The sequence below is a fragment of the Tachyglossus aculeatus genome, chromosome X4 (assembly GCF_015852505.1).
Source record: "Tachyglossus aculeatus isolate mTacAcu1 chromosome X4, mTacAcu1.pri, whole genome shotgun sequence".
NCBI lineage: Eukaryota > Metazoa > Chordata > Mammalia > Monotremata > Tachyglossidae > Tachyglossus > Tachyglossus aculeatus.
Window position 1 is genome coordinate 33,741,130 of NC_052098.1, and position 14,380 is coordinate 33,755,509.

Below are 14,380 nucleotides of genomic sequence, written 5' to 3' on the forward strand. Positions count from 1 at the left end.
TGTTTTGTGCTGGCCTCCAGGTGTGAAGAGTGAGTACAACACGAAGAGGAAAAGAGAGTACAGAGTAATAGTTTAATCTCTTCTAACCATTACCAGCTGTTGATCGTATTGGAGGGGAAACTTTTTTTTTTAGTTGGTTGAAGGGTTTTGTGGGGGTTGGGGGAGAGAGAAGGAGGTAGTAGGCTTTTTAGGCAGAGGAACAAAGTCCCGCTGCATTGGATTGTTTTCCTTGGCAAACAGGACAGACGCTTCCTTAAGTAATGCCCTGAGATAACACAAAACATCTGTTTGGAAGGATCAGTTCACTGCGCTGAATTTCCACAAGGCATCTTTAGATGCTTTGTCTAAGATTTTCTTTTGCAGGAGGGCAGGGGCGTTTGATTTAGGGGTTGGGTAGAAACTGAAAAAAGAAAATTCTGGGAAATTGCAATGGATTTAGAGGAATTGTGTCTGTGTGTGTGTGGTGTAGTAGATTGCTTTTCATTTCTCCTCATTACCAAATTGCATTTTGTTTTGCAACTATTTGAGAAATGGTATGTTCTCAGCCATGTTGCCAAAAGAGATCTGTTTTCTTTTCCCATGTGTGTGGTTTTCTTTTTTTTTCATAAGCTATTGAAAATGAATGATCGGTATGACTTGTAAAGGGATTTTCACACGTGCAGTGCTATTTCAGAGCTCTATGGCCAAAAGACTCATCGACCCACCCAGACATAAATAATAGTTTGAAAGGGAAATGCAGGCATTTTTGATCATTAATTAGCACACCACTGAGGTCCCTGAAGACTTTTCTGGGTGGATTAAACTTCATTTCAGGTCGTGGGGCAGGTGTAAGCTGTGCGAGACCTCTAACATAAGTGTGCATTTTGCCTATCATTGCCTCCAAACCACATTTCCAGGAATCAGTTTACTATTTGGAATGAACACAAAATGACCTGACCTTCTTAGATGCATTATTTCATAAGACTGAGCTGTCCTAGGAGGAAGAGGGTAAAATATAAATAATGAGGGGATTAAGACAAAGCCACCCTTTTAAAAAAAATCGTCTGGTAAGAAGCTTGATAAACTTTAAATGATACCTCACAGAGTGAGGTGGAAGGAGTGTAACCAAAGTGTCTTAGTAAATGCATTATTTTATTTATTTCCAGGTCAACTGCTTTCAAACTACATTATGAGCTGACCTAAAGTCAGAGATGGAGCCCAGTATAGCCAGTGATTCACTGTAGAAACCTGAAGTGTACGGTTAGACATTTTGCCTATGCTTGCATAATTTGGTGTATTCTTGATCTGTATCCTGAAACCCGCTAGCTGAACTCTGGGATACCAGAAATCATCTTTCAGTCATTCTTCTTCCCACACCAAAGCTTGGAGAGCTGGCTCTGCCCGACATCAAATCAAGGCATGTTCGCATATCCAGAAGTACTTACTTTCCCTATTTTTGTGTTTTTTAAAGGGAGTGGGAATTGAGAAGAAACTAGCCCCAAAATTCCACCGTTTTCATTTTTTTGATGTTTTTCTGTCCTTTAATAACTGAGGTGCGGCCACCTCATCCAAAGCAGTGTGGCTTTCTCTGGCTAGCCATTTTCAATCAGGTCCTTGTAATGTGATAGAAGAAATGAGAAGCAACATAGCCTAGTGTACAGGACTGGGAGTCAGAAGGTCATGGGTTCCAATCCCAGCTCTATCATTTGTCTGTTGTGTGATGTTGGGCAAGTTACTTAACTTCTCTTTGACTCAGTTCCCTCATCAGTAAAATGGGGATTAAGACGGTGAGACCCATGTGGGACGAGGACTGTATCCAACCTAATTATCTTGAATCTACGCCAGTACTTAGAACAGTGCCTGGCACATAGTTAAGTGCTTAACAAATACCATAATAATTATTATTGTTATTAATAACAGTAAGAGTGCTAAGTGGCTTAAATAATTTCCACTAATAATTATAATTGTGTTTTTGTTAAGCATTTACTATGTGCCAACACTGCTAAGCACTGTGGTAGTTGCAAGATAATCAGGTCCCACGTGGGGGTCATAGTCTAAGCAGGGGAAGAACAGGTACTGAATCCCCATTTTGCAGATGAGGGAACTGAGGCACAGAAAAGTTAAGTGACTTGTCCAAGGTTACACAGTAGACAAGTGGCAGACCTAGGATTAGAACCCAGGTCCTCTGACTCCCAGGACTGTGCACTTTCCATTAGTCCAAGCTGTTTCACTATTGAAGTACTCGGGATGAAAACCAGGTCCGAGGCAGTGGGTTTGTGGAAGAGAGAATTGTTATTAAATTGATTTAAGGAGAAAAGTTGGTATACCAAGACAGAAATCAGAGCCAAAGCAATATGTGCTTTTGAGGATAAGAATCAATTACATGGATAGTTTAATAGCAGTGAGGTCACAGCATTGTATTGGAGCAAATTGTAAATATAGGAATTCTCATTTGGAATATGATGGGCAAAATAATGTGAATCTGGGCATCATTTAATTGAAAATCTTTGCTTCAAACCCCCACATTGAAAACAATTTAAATACAATTGCACATTTCTGGCCAAAATTATAAGCTAAGGACTAATAAAAGAGTTGGTGAGGGAGGAATTAGAAATGAATGGCCAAAATCAGAATTGTGCATTGGCTGTGGATTCTCTCCTCCAAGGCCTGTATTTCCAGTAGGTGTTGTTTTATGATCTGAGGTTCTAACAGCTTCATGAACAAGAAAGTAATCAATTTTCCTATCATTTACTGATCCATTGTATTGCCTTTGCTTGAGAAGAAAATTACTTGAGGCCATTTAAAATAATTCAAGTTTTCATAAAACCCCTGGATCTGCTGTGGCAATTTGGATATCATGAGCTGGCCTCCTCCAGCAACAGATAACCCAGAATCATCTTGGTGAGAATCAACACTACATATTCCTTGGCATACTAAACAAAACTTTCAAAAATTCCCTATCTTGGACTGGATCACTAACCATCCACGAACAGTAAACTCTCATAGTAGGCACTTAACAAATTCCACAGTGGTGGTGATAATGGTTATTCTAATAATAATAATAATGGTATTTAAGTGCTTAGTGTGTGCCAAGCACTGTTCTAAGTACTGGGCTAGATACAAGATAGTCAAGTTGTCCCACATAGGGCTCACCGTCTTAATCCCCATTTTACAGATGAGGTAACTGAGGCACAGAAAAGTTGTGTCTTGCCCAAAGTCACACAGCAGACAAGTGGCAGAGCTGAGATTAGAACCCAGGTCCTCTGACTCCCAAGCCCGTGCTCTTTCCATTAAGCCACACTGCTTCTCAGTAAATAGGATAGGAAATTTAGAAGACTATATGAAGTTAATTAAGAGCCCTCAGATGATCTGAGGGTATCTGACCCTAATGCCACAAATGGCTTTGGAGAACAGGTCCAGGTGCATAGTTTTAAATGGAATTCATCCAGACTCAGTTTCAAATAGATGGTAAATCATAATAGTCACCACCTCAGGAAATGTGGTCAGAGAGGGTGGCATTGGAAGCACTCAGCCTCCTTTGCCCAAGACAAAAACTGTATGAACAGGGATTTGGTTGGAGCAAGGGCGGGGGGGCGGGGGGTGTCCCCCTAGAGAAATGCTGTAGATTCAGAGGTTCCCAACTCAAGGTGGCCAAAAATCTGAAGCCAACCCTGAAGTCATCAGTCTTCTGGGTGATGGAATCCTCTAAATCAGTGCTTTTCAGCCTTACTCTTTGGGAGGACCACTGAGGAAATATGAGCCCCTGTCTAATTCCACCAGCTGAAAAAAACATGCTGCAGTGTCTTCTCCTTTCTTATGCTTAACTAGCAGGGAACTGCTGATAGATTGAGAATGGGGATCTGCAACATTTTACAAGGCATTGCAAAATGTAACCTGGAACATGGCCTTTACATTCAAGAGATGCAAAGCTGATTTGGAGCAAAGTAAGCCAAAAGGTTGTCATTGTCTTTCCTTAGTAAAGCAACAGCTACATTATTTACCCAGATACTTAAACTGAATACCAATAGGTGACTGGTAAGTACCAGAGTGCTAGAGCACTAGAGAAGCAGCATGGCCTAGTGGATAGAGCACCACGGGCCTGGGAATCAGAAGGTCAGGGGTTCTAATCTCAAATCTGCCACTTGTCTGCTATGTGACCTTCGGCAAGTCACTTGTCTGGGCCTCAGTTCCCTCATCTGTAAAATGGGGATTCAGACTGTGAGCCCTATATGGGACAGGGACTGTGTCCAACCCGACTATCTTGTATCTACCCCAGTGCTTGGAACAGAGCTTCACACATAGTAAGCGCTTAACAAATACCATTATTATTATTATTACCATCACCAAAGGTACCCTTACTGATGCTTGAAAAACATTGAGTTCTATGCATTGTCCCTTAGTGTGTTTGGTGTTTATCCCTAGGTAAAGATACCCTTTGACTTGTGAGAGTCATTCTTAACTCTGCATCTGACTGCTCTCATTTGGTTTCCCTGCCTGCCACCGCATGTATTGTTAAAGAAGAAGCTCAGCCACATCAAAGACAAACGTGCCATGAGTTCATCTGGGACATTTTGGTTTGTTTCCAAGCAGTTGTTGGCATTAGCACCTTGGGCCCTAGGAAGATTTTTGTCACTGTGGAAGGTCAAATTTGCGCTCATTCTTTCTTCCTGACCCAGAAGTCTCCTTACTGTGCCAGTCATCTAGATAGCTCCAGCAGGATCTTGCTTGAGATTGACAGGCAGACCCAAGGCTTCAGGGATATTCCCTGAGCATAGGTGTCCTTGTGAGAGAGATGTGGTGCATCCTGTTCCCTCGGGGAAGGCTTGATTCTCCTCCCCTATCAGCCCAGTGCCAACTGTCTGGCAACCTCAAAACCCTAGTCGGAATAAAGGATAGAAAAGAATCTGGTGTGGCTGCTTCTGTCAAGTTGGAAGACTTGTTTGGCCACAGTTTCTCCCCCCCCCCCTCCCAACTTCAATCAATCAGTGGTATTTATTGAATCATTACCATGTGCAGGGCACTGTACTAAGCATTTGGGTGAGTACAATGCAATAGAATTGGTAGACACAATCTCAGCCCTCCAGGAGGGCACTTTCTATGTGGTCTTGGGAAAGTCAAATGACTTTCTTTTTGCTCTGTTTGCTCAACTGCAAAATGAGAATAACATTTTTTTAATGCCTCACAGAGAAGGCATGAGAGTCAATGGGGTAGCTACTGAACTATTTTAACTCAAGCACTCTTTAAATTCAGGGTTGTAAACAGCTTGTTGAGTACCAAGCACTTCTAATCCTCTTGACCCCTTGTGTGAGGGTCCACAGTGGAGTCACATGCACCCATGTCAGCTTGACTTCCCAATGTTTGATGCAAGTCACCCCGTCGGTTGATAATGGCAGACCATAAGGGCTCATCCATCATGCACCAATTCCCTTTGTTTTACAGGTGTTCCCTTTCCAAAGAACTTCCTTCAGATCTGTAAGAAGATCCTGTGCCGACTCTTTCGGGTGTTCGTGCACGTCTACATACATCACTTTGATCGCGTCATCGTGATGGGAGCTGAGGCCCATGTCAACACCTGCTACAAACACTTCTATTACTTTGTGACAGAGATGAACCTCATAGATCGCAAGGAACTGGAGCCTTTGGTAAGTGCTGACCGGCACTGACTTGTTCTGGAAATCTTATGGCCAGGTGGAATTTACAGAGATCACCACCTCACCTACCTAGGTAGGAAGGCAGCCAAACCTCTCTCCACTTAGTCTTACTTAGGCAATAGAGTCCACCTGTTCTCTGAGCTAGGTTCCAGAGTCCCACCATGAGAGGATTTCTTCTTTTGGGTCTAGCTTGAGAGCCTTTCTTAAAAACCTTCCTTCTCCCTAGCCCTCAATCCTAGTCCAACTTTAACTGATGCAAGTTGGATACTCGTGGAATGTAAACTGCAGGATTGACCTCTGCATGAGCTGGCAGAAGTCGTGTTGGGTCCCAAGACCACTCAGCTGGGTCAAATGCAATCAGAGCTGTGCCGGGTCAGACTTGAGCCAGATTTGGGGGCATCCCCACAGCTTTTCCAAATTTGGGGAGTTTTGTACCCAGGGAGAGTGCAGTGCAGCAGCTGGGACAACAGGGGTGCTACCTCACACAAGCAGTTTCCTCATACATGCCCAGTTGTTCCAAGGGACTGTTGGAATTTTATGGCTCAACAGCCCACTGGGACAGCTGTGAACGTGTGAAAACCCATTGAGAAGCAGCGTGGCTCAGTGGAAAGAGCACAGGCTTTGGAGTCAGAGGTCATGGGTTCAAATCCCACTTAGCTCTGTGACTTTGGGCAAGTCACTTAACTTCTTTGGGCCTCAGTTAGCTCATCTGTGAAATGGGGATTAAGACTGTGAGCCCCACGTGGGACAACCTGATCACTTCATAACCTCCTCAGCGCTTAGAACAGTGCATTGCACATAGTAAGTGCTTAATAAATGCCATCATCATCATCATCACATATGCATGCCGGAGCATTTGGAATTGAGTATTGGAACCACTTCCAGTCCCGCTCATGACCATGTCTGTCTTGGCACAGATATGGAAGAGGCTGTTCAGCACCATCCTGCAACTCTGCTCAGTTAGGCCAGGACTGGGATAATAGCCTCCAAATTTAGGGTTGTGAAGAGCTCTACTCTGTGGCTCCCCTGCTCAAACTGGTCTCTATAGGCTAAAGGATCCTAAGAGAAAACAAGGAGCCCCTCCATTGCAGATGGCAGTGTGGGAAGCAGAAAGGAGATATCTTTTTTCTTTAAAGCCAAAACCCTTCGAGTCTCTTGTGTGGAAATGAAGTTAATTTGGGGAATCAGGGAATTTTCTGCTCTTTCCAGAACTTTAAAAATTGAAAATGGAGGTCCCTGGCTTCTTTTTCTACATGTCAGCTAAGGGCATTTTTCCTAGCCCCCTCTCCTGGTAGAAAAATCTGAGTTTCACAGATACCCCATCCAATTTTCAACTTTGGCTCAGACTCCTAGCTCCTTCATCTCTGTGAGCCCACTGTAGGGTAGGGACTGTCTCTATGTGATGCCAATTTGTACTTCCCAAGCGCTTAGTACAGTGCTCTGCACATAGTAAGCGCTCAATAAATACGATTGATTGATTGATTGATTGACATTCAAAAATAGTTCACTCCAATTTTTCCGATGGGAGACAGAGGTGGACTGAGTTCCCGTGTCTTTTGTTGGGACACCCACACATAATAGAAGAGCTGACATTAGATCCAAGGACTACTAAGATCCCCATTGCTCAGCCTATGACAACAATTACTCTCTGCTTTAGAAGCCACCGGGAAACCAACAGTTGTGTCCAGTGAAAACAATGACCTGGATGTTACTTAGGTGGATACTTATCACATTATCTGTTGTTAGACTAGCTTGTTTATTCACTGGGTAGCTATTGACATTCATGGTTGTGGTAGCAAAAAAGACAACCCTATGTTCTTCAGTTAAGTTAATTTCTGGGGCATATTCAATCCTGATTCCTTTGAAAACTGAATAAGTTCCCAGGACAGAAATGGCCCCAGAGATCTTTCTAAGTTCCCTTTGCCTCTGCTCTCTCTCTTTGTATTGGCAGTTTTTACATCCTTCAAGTACTCAGAAATCCTTTTCAAACAAAAAAAGCTCCATTTCAAGGGAGAAAGTGTGAATTGTAGAAGATGAATTTTTAAAATTGTTTTGCAGAATTCAATCCCTGGGTAGATGCCACACAAACACCTACTCCTCAGGTAGAGGAATTCAACCCCTTAGGCAGGGATTCCCTTGCTTCAAAAAAATAAATGGGAAGGAATAGCAGAAATTCACTTTCAATCAATGGTATTTGAGTGCTTACTGTGTGCAGAGCACTGTACTAAGCCCTTGGGAGAATTCAATATAACAGTTGGTAGATGTGTTCCCTGCCCACAAGGAGCTTACAGTCTAGAAGAGGAATGTAGCTTTTAGCACCATGGGCCCTTGTCTTAAACCCCACTCCATTTTTCTTCTTACATTTGCATAAGATTAACCTGAAAATGTGAGCTGTCCAAAGTAAGCATGCAATTTTTGTGATTTCATACTCTTGGTGTGAACGTTCAGGCAATTCTGATAGGTTGAAGTTAGGGAAGACTAAGCTACCAAGATGGAGTTTTCCGAAGCCAGGGTCTCCGGAACAAGGCAGTATTCTTAATTGTTGTAGTTCATAGTCAGTGCAACATCACATTTAAACTTTAGAACAGTTGTCCCTCATGCTTCTGCTCCTTGGTTTTATATGTTCCTTTCTTTGTCACCCAATTCCCATTATTGGAGCTGCTCATTTAGTAAGCTCCCAAGTTGTGCTCCGTATTCTGCAGGACACAATCCTCAACCTCTTGATGCCCAGTTGCTTTCCTTTTGCCACTTTTGTTAATGGTATTTAAGTGTTTACTATGTGCCAGGCACTATTCTAAGCACTTCTCACCATGAGCCTGGTGTGCTTTATTTTTCCTCATGTGGGTAGGAGTTATATTTTCTCACAATGGCCTGGGAATGCAGATTAATTCCTGGGAAATGTGAGGTAAAACAATTGGTCAAGGGAATGGGCCTACACAAGCCAGCTGTAGGGCCAGGGTAAAAACCAGAAGTCCTGGCTCCAGTCACTACAGCACACAGGGGGAATGTTGGGTGTTGTAACAGAGAGCACTGCCAAGAGTTTCAGGCCTTTGAATGGAAATTCTGGTTTGAATTCAGCAGCAGGAAAGAGGTTAACTTGGAAGGACTGCATCAAAACACACAGCATGTCGGTGAACTACCTCCTTTTGTCAGCTGTTACCCTCACCAACAGCCTGGGAACCTGGAAAAACAAATGCCATTTGATTCAGCCTCCAGCAGGAAGAGAGGGAGCTTGGGGTTGGGGGAGGCATCCAAATGAACCCAGATGTGACCAATCATCTCTCATGCAAATTCAACAGCTGAAGTTGACTGGCATTCCAGCAAGTGCCCAGTTGGAGGAAATGAGCCCAAATTATCTTGTTAATTAGAAAATTGCTGATTGAGTAAGCTTGGCAACAGGGGAGTCAGCTGGTACAGATGATCTAATCAGAATTATGTGCAACAAATAAAAGTAACCCTGAATGCTTTATTGTACTCATTAAAAAAAAAAAATGAACCCAGTTATTCAGGCAGATCATTCCAGATGTGTACACAGTGACATGTAACGTATAATCAATCAGTGATATTGAGTGCTTAGTATGTGCAAAGCACTGTACTGAAAGTTTGGGAGAGTACAGTGTGACAGTTGGAAGATGCAATCCCTGTCCACAAGGAGCAGTTTACGGGGGAGATAGGCATTAAAATAGATCAAGGATAGAAGAAAGAGTAGAATGTAAGAATATTTACTTATGCTGCAGGGCTGAAGTGTGCTTCAAAGTGCTTAAGAGTTGCACAGCCCAGTAAGTAGTTAACACAGAGGGGAGGGCAGATATGAGAAATGAAAGAGCTTAGTCTGGGAAGGCCTATTGGAGATGTGATTTGCAGAGAATTTTGAAGGTGGGGATCTAAGCCTATGGGGCCAGTTAAGGTTAGAATGAAAGGAAATTCAATAGGGCTAGAGGGAGCTTTCTTAGGTTGTAAGCTCTAGGAGGACCCTGCACCATGTATTTTCCCTCAGTTGTATGTTCCCTACTACCTTGCATAGTGCTGCCCCACAGCCAAGTGTTCAATAAATGCTGCTGATGATGGTGATGTCTATGTCCCACTGAGGACTGGGCAATCACGGGAAATAGAAGAAAGGGGATTGAAAGAGCATTTAAATGATCTCCTTGTTTTGGCTCTATTTCCGAGATTCCTAGAGCTATGAGCTATGAATATGAATTTCAAGAGATTAACAGTTCGAGCCACCCGGCTCAAGTATTTTTGGTTTTTTAATGATTGTTGTTAAGCACTTACTATGCATCAAGCACTGTTCTAAGCACTGGGGCAGATACAAGTGAATTAGGTTGGACACAATCCCTGTCGCACATGGGGCTCACAGCATAAGTAGGAGGGAGAACAGGAGAACTGAGGCACAGAGAAGTTGTGACTTGCCCAAGGTCACACAGCAAGCATTTGGCAGAGCTGGGATTAGAACCCAGGTCCTCTGACTCCCAGGATTGTGCTCTTTCCACTAGTCCATGCTGCTTCAGTTCCTATGATTATCTGAACCATCCAGGACAGAGATTTGCATCTCCTGTTCTAGAGATGTTCAATCAATCAATCATATTTATTGAGCACTTACTGTGTGCAGAGCACTGTACTAAGCTTAGGAAGTACAAGTTGGCAACATATAGAGACGGTCCCTACCCAACAGCGGGCTCACAGTCAAGAAGGGGGAGACAGAGAACAAAACAAAACATATTAACAAAATAAAATAAATAGAATAGATATGTACAAATAAAATAAATAGAGTAATAAATATGTACAAACATATATACATATATACAGGTGCTGTGGGGAGGGGAAGGATGTAAGGTGGGGAGGATGGGGACGAGGGGGACAGGAAGGAGGGGGCTCAGTCTGGGAAGTCCTCCTGGAGGAGGTGAGCTCTCAGTAGGGCGCTGAAGGGAGGAAGAGAGCTAGCTTGGCGGATGTGCGGAGGGAGGGCATTCCAGGCCAGGGGGATGACAGTGGGACAGGCGAGAACGAGGCACAATGAGGAGATTAGTGGCAGAGGAGTGGAGGGTGCGGGTTGGGCTGTAGAAGGAGAGAAGGGAGGTGAGGTAGGAGGGGGCGAGGTGATGGAGAGCCTTGAAGCCGAGGGTGAGAAGTTTTTGCCTGATGTGTATGTTGATTGGTAGCCACTGGAGATTTTTGAGGAGGGGAGCGTGCCCAGAGCGCTTCTGCACAAAGACGATCCAGGCAGCGGCGTGAAGTATGGATTGAAGTGGGGAAAGACAGGAGGATGGGAGATCAGAGAGGAGGCTGATGCACTCAACCCTCCAAGAGTTGAACAGTCCTCTCATATTCCTTTGTATTAATAAAGACAGTTTCTGCTTCATTGCTTAGCTATCTTTTCTTTAGGACTAACAACTGCAACTTCCTTATTCTTTCCTCAGAGAATCCATTTTCCAGTTCTTTTATTATTTTTTTTTGCTTTTCTCTGGATTCACTCCAGATCCAGACAGAGCTGCTGTACCTGGTTTGTTTGTTTGAAAAAATGCTCAAGGATTTTCTTTCCTTCCCCAGTTCCTCTCTAATTTATCGTAATGTAGGGATCAAAACTGTGTATCTTACTCTAATAAGGAGCTGCCCAATTGCAAGGTTAGCTGCATTATTTGAAATTCATAACTATTCTGCTTAAGTAATTTTAAGAGAATTGGACTAACTTTTGGAAATTGGGAGTTGGTGATTGGGAGGTAAAAAAAAAAAAAGACAGATTTTTTATCTCGTGTGTTATCTAGGTCTTGGTGCAATCAGTGTCTGGATTGTCCATTATTTGAATAATTGAAAGTTGATTAAAGTGTTTTTCACCATTTCAGATATCAGACAAATGGGTCATCTTGATCTGTATGCTCACTGAAAGCTATTTCCCACCTCTTTTTGTGGTATAGAATAACTATCACAATAAACAAGGGACAATCTTTGGGCACGGTAGTGGTAAATAGTATCTAAGCACTTACCGTGTGCAAAGCAAGGTCAGGAATGAAGGCCCCTTTTCAGCCACACACATAACCATAGGTGAATTCTACCATCAGTGGTATCTTTTTCATTCAGAGAAGCAGCATGGCTCAGTGGGAAGAGCACGGGCTTGGGAGCCAGAGGTCATGGGTTCTAATCCCACCTCTGCCACTTGTCAGCTGTGTGACTTTGGGCAAGTCACTTAACTTCTCTGGTCCTCAGTGATCTCATCTGTAAAGTGGAGATTAAGACTGTAAGCCCCTCGTGGGACAACCTGATCACCTTGTATCCCCCCCAGTGCTTAGAACAGTGCTTGGCACATAGTAAGTAATTAACAAATACCATTATTATTATTATTATTATTAGTCACAAATATCTATAGTAGAGTAGAGACTTAACTAAGGCAGGCATGTGAAACCTGGGTTCCCTTGTGAGGTTTGATGCAGCTCACAGCAGAGAAACCAAAGTAGAAAGTTGCACTAGTGATGCCCATTCTCCCATTCCTACCAGAACCTGGGTTCTAGTGCCTAGTCCAGACTGAAGGGGCAGCTGCTAATGCTGTTAACACTGCTTCACCCAGGATTTTAGGGGTTCTGGAGCCAATCTGCATTCAAACAGTCTAGCCAGAAATGCTGGAGAGTAACAGCTGCAGCAGCCTAATCAGCCCAGTGCAAGGAGCTGGGCCTCTTGACATACAGGAGCAGTGTGGCCTAGTGGATAGAGCCTGGGTTCTAATCCCTCCTCCACCACTTTTCTGCTGTGTGACTTTGGGCAAGTCAGCAGCATGGCGTAGTGGATAGAATACAGTCCTGGGAGTCAGAAGGTCGTGCGTTCTAATCCCAGCCCTGCCACTTGTCTGCTGTGTGGTCTTGGGCAAGTCACTTCATTTCTCTGGGCCTCAGTTACCTCATCTATCAAATGGCAATTGAGACTGTGAGCCCCACGTGGGAGAGGGACTGGGTCCAACTCAATTTGCGTGTATCCACCGCAGTGCCTGGCACATAGTAAGTGCTTAACAGATACCACTGTTATTTTTTAACTTTGCTGTGCGTCAGTTTTCATCTGTAAAATGGGGATTAAGTCCATGTGTGACATGGACTGTGTCCAATCGGATTATTTTGTATCTACCCAGCACTTAGAACAGTGCCTGGCATGTAGTAGGCACTTAACAAATACCATTTTAAAAAAAGTAAAAGGAGTGGCACTCTGTAAAGCAAGAATTTCTAGCCCATTGCTCTGTCTGCCCCTACTGCTTTTACTCTTCTCTGAGGGAAAGATCTCCGTGAGGAATCTAGATGGTGGAAGTGATAATGATAATTGTGGTATTTAAGCACTTAATGTGAGTTGGGCACTGTTCTAAGTGACTAGGGTAGATACAAGACAATCAGGTCCCTTGTGGGACTCATACTCTAAGTAGGAGGGTGACCAGGTATTGAATCCCCATTTTGCAGATGAGGGAATTGAGGCCCAGAAAAGTTAAGTGACTTACCCAAGGTCCCACAGTGTGTAAGTGATGGAGCTGGATTAGAACCCAGGTCCTCTGACTCCTAGGCCCATGCTTTTTTCACTAGGCCATGCAAGTGTGAGTGAGAGAATAAGACTGTGTGAGAGGAGTGTTAGTTGTATCTTTGTCTTTCTCTCTGTCTTTGTGTCTGTAAATCAATCACATGGGTTAAGTGCTTACTGTGTGCAGAACACTGTACTAAGAATTGAGAAAATACAATAAAATAGGCATGACCTCTGCTCTCCAAGAGCTTACTGTCTTTTTCTCTCCATTCATTCATTCAATCGTATTTATTGAGCGCTTACTGTGTGCAGAGCACTGTACTAAGCGCTTGGGAAGTACAAGTAGGCGACATATAGAGACGGTCCCTACCCTACAACCGGCTCACAGTCTAGAAGGGGGAGACATTGTCTTTGTCTTCATCTCTCTGCTATGGTCTCTTTCTCTCTTATATCCTTTCCCTTTTCTGCCTTTTATCCTGCTCCACACAATCTCAGACCACTCTCTCTGTCCCTGAAGAATCTCTACCCAGTAGCATTGTATCTATGAAAAAATAATAATGATCTATTTTTCAATTTCCCCTTTCATTTGTTAGATTTAATAATGAATTGAGGTGCTAATAATTTTTACAAATATTTGTTAATAATTTGTAGCTTTTTTAAAAGTACCTGAACTAAGGGAAATTAAGACATTGCTTGGCCTTTGCTAGCACAGTGACCAAACTCTGCCCCATTTCATATGACCTAGAGGAAGAGAGATGTGTATTGACTACTGGGCATGGAGAAAACCAAGAAGGTGTACCTCAGGCCCCAAGGTATTTGGGGTTTTTTTGTTGATTTGTTGATTTTTTTTTTTTTTTTTTTGCTTTAGCCATGCTCTGTGGCATTAAATAGACCTACCCCAACAGGGAGATTAACAGACTTGAAAGTTTATGCTCAATGGGCCAAATATAAACAATGACCATCTTGTAGTGTAACTTTGAGGACCTCTTTTTTGGTGGCGGGGTGGGGGGGGGAGTGGAAAAAGTCTGTTCTTAGTCCTCTTAAAAGGTCTCCTCTGCTCTATTTTTCCTCCAGATGTCACTTTATTTGCTCCATATCCCTCAGGAAGCCTGCTCTTACTCTTTACAGTTACATCCTACAACAGTTTTTCTCTATGAAACAATAAGTAATTAAATATGATCTTCATATGATAAACTGCTGGGGCAGATACAAGATAATCAGATAAGAAACAAGCCCCTGCCCCACATGGGGTTCGCAGTCAG

General features: G+C 43.2%; 1 protein-coding gene across 3 annotated transcripts in view; it reads left to right on the forward strand.

The window, feature by feature from the left end:
• The window catches only part of MOB3B (MOB kinase activator 3B), a 188,046-nt gene that overhangs the window by 131,122 nt on the left and 42,544 nt on the right, over nt 1–14,380 (forward strand). For all 3 annotated transcript variants that reach the window (XR_005456601.1, XR_005456602.1, XM_038769698.1), the window contains exon 3: nt 5,419–5,621. Coding sequence is in view for 1 of the 3 variants with exons in the window: in XM_038769698.1 (XP_038625626.1) it covers nt 5,419–5,621 (203 nt within the window). In the remaining 2 variants the exon portion in view is untranslated. The remainder of the gene's footprint in view (nt 1–5,418; nt 5,622–14,380) is intronic.